The sequence below is a fragment of the Dendrobates tinctorius genome, unplaced genomic scaffold, assembly GCF_039654945.1.
Source record: "Dendrobates tinctorius isolate UK_male_01 unplaced genomic scaffold, ASM3965494v1 ptg000516l, whole genome shotgun sequence".
Taxonomy (NCBI): domain Eukaryota; kingdom Metazoa; phylum Chordata; class Amphibia; order Anura; family Dendrobatidae; genus Dendrobates; species Dendrobates tinctorius.
Genome location: NW_027362175.1, coordinates 209,281 through 215,280, shown reverse-complemented (window position 1 = coordinate 215,280; position 6,000 = coordinate 209,281). Strand labels below are relative to the sequence as shown.

At 40.6% G+C, this 6,000-nt stretch overlaps 1 protein-coding gene across 1 annotated transcript in view; it reads right to left on the bottom strand.

The window, feature by feature from the left end:
• Nucleotides 1-5,459: 5,459 nt before the first annotated feature.
• The window catches only part of CCNB1IP1 (cyclin B1 interacting protein 1), a 73,957-nt gene continuing 73,416 nt past the window's right edge, over nt 5,460-6,000 (bottom strand). The window contains exon 3 of the mRNA XM_073565008.1: nt 5,460-5,731. Coding sequence (XP_073421109.1) covers nt 5,544-5,731 — 188 coding nt within the window. The 3' untranslated portion in view covers nt 5,460-5,543. The remainder of the gene's footprint in view (nt 5,732-6,000) is intronic.

Here is a 6,000-nt window from a genome sequence, read left to right as displayed (position 1 = left end):
CGGGTGAATATAATCTAACTTGTTTTTCTTATCTTTCAGGTTACATTGGGGGCTTATCTACAGCATTACAGAATGTTGTAGATAAGCCCCCAATGGTGGTGGCCACAGCTTATATGCGAAAAATGAGGTGACAGGTTCCCTTTAAAAGGTAAATTCTTGGAAGATAACCACACAAACCCTCCACCTTAAAGACGGGTCTTTTCATGCCTGTGATTAGGTCACTTTTTAGCCTGATCACTAGTCATCAAAAGACCCCTCTCAACCTCCCTCCAATCTTTTATCAATCCAGAAGAAAATTTTGCCTCTTCTCACACGGAAAACTGCAACCCTGAAAAATTACCAAATACTGGATGAAAACTCCCACAACAAAAAAAGGCAAGGAAGCAGTAGCCGTGGAGGAACAGTTATTTAAAGGAATTTCCTCAAAAGGCAGAAACTCTACCTAATCTTCCTGATTAGAATAAAACACCTCAAATATTGCTCTCTCTTGAACAAAATGAACAATTGTAAGTACACAGTGCTACAGTTAGGTCCATATATATTTGGACAGAGACAACATTTTTCCAATTTTGGTTCTAGACATTTCCACAATGAAGTTTAAACAAAACAATTCAGATGCAGTTGAAGTTCAGACTTTCAGCTTTCATTTGAGGGTATCCACATTAAAATTGGATGAAGGGTTTAGGAGTTTCAGCTCCTTAACATGTGCCACCCTGTTTTTAAAGGGACCAAAAGTAATTGGACAGATTAAATAATTGTAAATAAAATGTTCATTTCTAGTACTTGGTTGAAAACCCTTTGTTGGCAATGACTGCCTGAAGTCTTGAACTCATTGACATCACCAGACGCGGTGCTTCTTCCTTTTTGATGCTCTGCCAGGCCTTCACTGCGGTGGTTTTCAGTTGCTGTTTGTTTGTGGGCCTGTCTGAAGTTTAGTCTTTAACAAGTGAAATGCATGCTCAATTGGGTTGAGATCAAGTGACTGACTTGGCCATTCAAGAATATTCCACTTCTTTGCATTAATAAACTCCTGGGTTGCTTTGGCTTTATGTTTTGGGTCATTGGTCGTCGTTTCATACTACAGATGGACAATCAGTTTGGCTGCATTTGGCTGGATCTGAGCACACAGTATGGCTCTGAATACCTCAGAATTCATTCGGCTGCTTCTGTCCTGTGTCACATCATCAATAAACACTAGTGACAATAAACACATGCATGCCCAAGCCATCACACTGCCTCCGCCGTGTTTTACAGATTATGTGGTATACTTTGGCTCATGAGCTGTACCACGCCTTCACCATACTTTTCTCTTTCCATCATTCTGGTAGAGGTTGATCTTGGTTTCATCTGTCCAAAGAATGTTATTCCAGAACTGTGCTGGATTTTTTAGATGTTTTTTAGCAAAGTCCAGTCTAGCCTTTTGATTCTTGATGCTTAGGAGTGGCTTGCACCGTGCAGTGAACCCTCTGTATTTACTTTCATGCAGTCTTCTCTTTATGGTAGATTTGGATATTGATACGCCTACCTCCTGGAGAGTGTTGTTCACTTGGTTGGCTGTTGTGAAGTGGTTTCTCTTCACCATGGAGATTATTCTGCGATCTTCCACCGTTGTCTTCCGTGGGCACCCAGGTCTTTTTGCATTGATGAGTTAACCAGTGCTTTCTTTCTTTCTCAGGATGTACCAAATTGTAGATTTTGTCACTCCTAATGTTGTAGCAATTTCTCGGATGGGTTTTTTCTGTTTTTGCAGCTTAAGGATGGCTTGTTTCACCTGCATGGAGAGCTCCTTTGACTGCATGTTTCCTTCACAGCAAAACCTTCCAAATGCAAGCACTACACCTCAAATCAACTCCAGGCCTTTTATCTGCTTAATTGAGAATTACATAACGAAGGGATTGCCCACACCTGTCCATGAAATAGCCTTGGAGCCAATTGTCCAATTACTTTTGGTCCCTTTAAAAACAGGGTGGCACATGTTAAGGAGCTGTAACTCCTAAACCCTTCATCCAATTTTAATGTGGATACCCTCAAATGAAAGCTGAAAGTCTGAACATCTGAATTGTTTTGTTTAAAATTCATTGTGGTAATGTCTAGAACCAAAATTAGAAAAATGTTGTCTCTGTCCAAATATATATGGACCTAACTGTATATAAATATGAAGATTGCAAAATGTTAAGTGGATAAAAACTTTGGATGGGAGTTCTTCTTTAATGGGTGTATCTGGGACTTTACAAAAATGTAAAATGTATGTAAGCATGAACAAGCAGGTAATTGCAACTTACCCACCTGTTTTGCATGGCACCATTCTTCCCCCACCACAGAGCAGTCACAGACCGTGAGCAAAGAAGAAAAATAATTACATTTTTACCACCAAGATTGTGTTAGCCTCAAATTTTAAATTTTTATACTGGGAAATGGGTAAAAATGGCACCAATATTTTTCCTGCAAATTTTGCTGAATGTAGAAATACCCTATATGTGGGTGTAGAGTACTGCTTAGCCATACGGAGAGACTCTGGAGAGATGGAGCTTTATTTGACTACTGGAGCGTAGATTTTCCTAGAACAGTTTGCAGACTCCATATACAGAGCCCTTAAGTGCTCGAAGAGCAGATTCCCCCACAAGTGACCCCATTTTGGAATTTATACCCTTTTGGGAATTTATCTACAGGTGTACTGATGATTTTGACTCCATGGGTGTTTTCCAGACACAGGCAGCAGTGGATGTTGCTGAGTGATAATTGAAAATTGCCGTTGTAGTGACCAAGTACATTATGCCCAGCTCATGGGCACTACAGAAATGCCAAACATGTGGGAGCTAAATGTGGTTTAGATATGCTGGGGCTCAGAAGGGAGGGGACATTTGGGAGCGCAGAATATGCTGAATTCCTTTTGGAGGGGTGAGTAGCCATAGCACTTTTCCAGAGCCTTTGTACTACCAGTAACGTGGAAGCCCCTAAACTTGCATTGATAGATAACGTACCTGAGTGAAGACTTGCTTTTTTTGTGGCTTGAGTTGAAGCTTTTATTGTGAACATTTTATATAACATTCAGAATCACATTTATCCATCACTCTATGCCAAGCACTTACTTTGACAGATGAAACCTCCCAGGGATCCATTCACTATAATGAGGCAGCAGAGTTACTCTGGACCGCCTGGCCTCTGTTCAGCGGTGTCCTTTTGAGAAGTCCTTTTCGCCTAAAAAGACATACACCGCTGGATTACAGGTCCTATGGCATCCACAATGCCTCCATCTGCCTCATTATAGGGAATCTTCCACCAGAGGTTCCATCTAAATCACATATTTTAGAGATTTAAACAGAAACCCCGGTGTAAGCGCTCAGCGCAGAGTGCAGAATAAATTTGCGCTGAGCCTTACTGCAAAGGAATGAACAAATCAACAGCAGTTGAAGAATTGGTTTTATTTTTTATGCTGTTCTTCGTGCGGTATTAGTGATTAGGCGACTTTATTCTTCAGGTCAGTGCGATTACAGAGATACCAGATTTATATCGGGTTTTTATGTTTGGCAGCTGTCACACACTAACAGACGCATTTTATTGCAAAAATTAGTTTTTACATCACCATATGTAGACAGCTATAATTTTTCTATATTTCTGCCAGCAGAGTCATGTGACAGCTTCTATTTTTGTGGGACGAGTTGACGTGGTTATTGGTCCTATTTTCGGGCACATGACTTTTTTTGATCACTTTCTATTCCAATTTTTGGGAGGTAGAATGAACAAAAACCAGCAATTCATGATTTTTTTTTTATACCATTCCAAGTGTGGTAAAATTGGTAAGGCAATTTTATTCTTCGGGTCAGTATGATTACAGCGATATCTCATTCATATAATTTTTTATGTTTTGGCGCTTTTACACATTAAAAAAAACTATTTTATAGAAAAAAAATATATTTTTGCATCACTGAGAGCTATAACTTTTTTATTTTTCCATTGACGGAGCTGTATGGCGGCTTGCTTTTTGTGAGACAAGAGGACATTTTCAGCAATACCATTTTTATTTACATTCGTCTTTTTGATGGCATTTTATTGCACTTTTTGTTTGGCGGTAGGATGATAAAGCATAGTTTTTTGCCCCGTTTTTATTTTTATGTTTTACGATGTTCACTAAAGGGGTTAACTAGTGTGACAGTTTTATATAGCGGGTCATTTCGGATGCGGCTATATCAAATGTGCACTTTAATTTTTTTTTTACATAAATAAATGTATTTATTGGAACACTATTTTTTCCTTTTTTTTGTTCTTTATTAGAGGATTTTTGAGGATTTCTAAAATAAATATTTTTCCACTTTTTAGTATTTTTTTTAAACTTTTTTTGCATTGTCCTGATTTGATACTTCTGCACTGCACAGCTCAGAGGCTGACAGGCAGGGAAGGAGGCGTCTCAGGTCCTGCTCTTAGCAGGTGCTCACAAGACACATTCCCTGCAGGCCCCTGAAGGACCATGTGGCCATCTTGCGGCTGGGGGTAACCTTGGAGACCATCAGCACAACGCGATCGTATCGCAGAGTGCTGATGGGAGCAGACAGGGAGCCAATTCCCTGTGCGAAGCTCCTCGATGTCGCTGTCACTATTTACAGCGGCATCACAGGGGTTAAACGCCAGCGATCGGTACTAGCACCAATTGTGAGCGTTACTGCAGGGTGTCAGCTTTCACATAGAGCGGACACACGCACCCGATTGCCATGGCAATCAGCATGAGCCTGTGCGATCAAGGCGCCATACATATACTTCTCTTTGTGGGAGCGCAGCTCTGGCAGAGCAGTATTTGTACAGCACAGGTCAGGAAGGGGTTAAAGTAAGGGGCTAATGCAAACAGCTGAAAATATTTTAGTAAACAATAGGGGCCCCAACTGTAGGGACCCCAGTAATCAAAAATTTAGCTCCTGTCATAAGGAGAGCTAATGAATGTTTGTTGGAAATCCTCTTTAATAGGGGCTGTCAGCTTTGGATAGTCCATACTTGTCAGAAGCATCCCTTAACAATAGGTTGATTATAAGGTGTCTTCTGGCTTTGATGCCTACATTAGCTATATTCTCTGGGGAAATCTGGTAGAAAGAATTCAATTTCACTCCAGCACCATCACAGGGGTAATTAAAGGGTATATCCAGGACTTTATAAAAAAACAAAAAATGTACCTAAGCACTAACAGGCAGGTAATTGCAACTTACCTGCCTGCTGTGCCCTGCATCGTTCTTTTTTTTTTTTTATAAAGCCCCGGATATACCCTTTAAGCATTACACATTGCCTATTTAAGTTAATTACGGCATCTGGTTGTGCAACAAAAGACCAAAACAGGTCCTCATGAGTGAGAAATTCTCTTGAGAACCACTTCTGGCCAAGGGATAAAGGATTCAGGAAACCATTGAATGGCAACATTTGTACAAAGGAAACCCGGCTTTGTGTGGCGTATAATAAATCTAGGATATAGACCAATATGAAACATTATATTTACTTCAGTTAAAGCAGACAACATTAGATATCACTGAAAATGTGGACGTGCTTCCAAAAGACGCTTCCGTTTACATCCTCATAACTTTGAAAGGCCGAGATGAGGCCAAGTTCAGCCGTTCTCCTGCTCTCATTCCTGGGGAGTCGTATCCAGTGTTTCCAGCATCATTGAAAGGAGATGTACTGAAAAATGGTTGATTATAGAAATCACCTTCAGTTGACCTTAAAGGGGGTGTTTTCGCAACTGGGAACTTGTTTCCTGAAGAGCAAACATTTGTTCTTAGTTAATACCACACATTTATACATATGCATAATATATGCACAAGTCATGAGAAAAGCTACAAACACTCTTTGAATTCTTAGCTTTAGGCCGGGGTCAGACTTGCGAGTACAATGCGAGAAACTCGCATCAATACCCGGCACTGCCGCCGACATTCGGGACTGATGCATTCAGCTGCATAGAAATACATGTAGCCGAACACTCCGGTCCTGGGTGTCGGCGGCAGTGCCGGGTATTGCGCAAGTTTC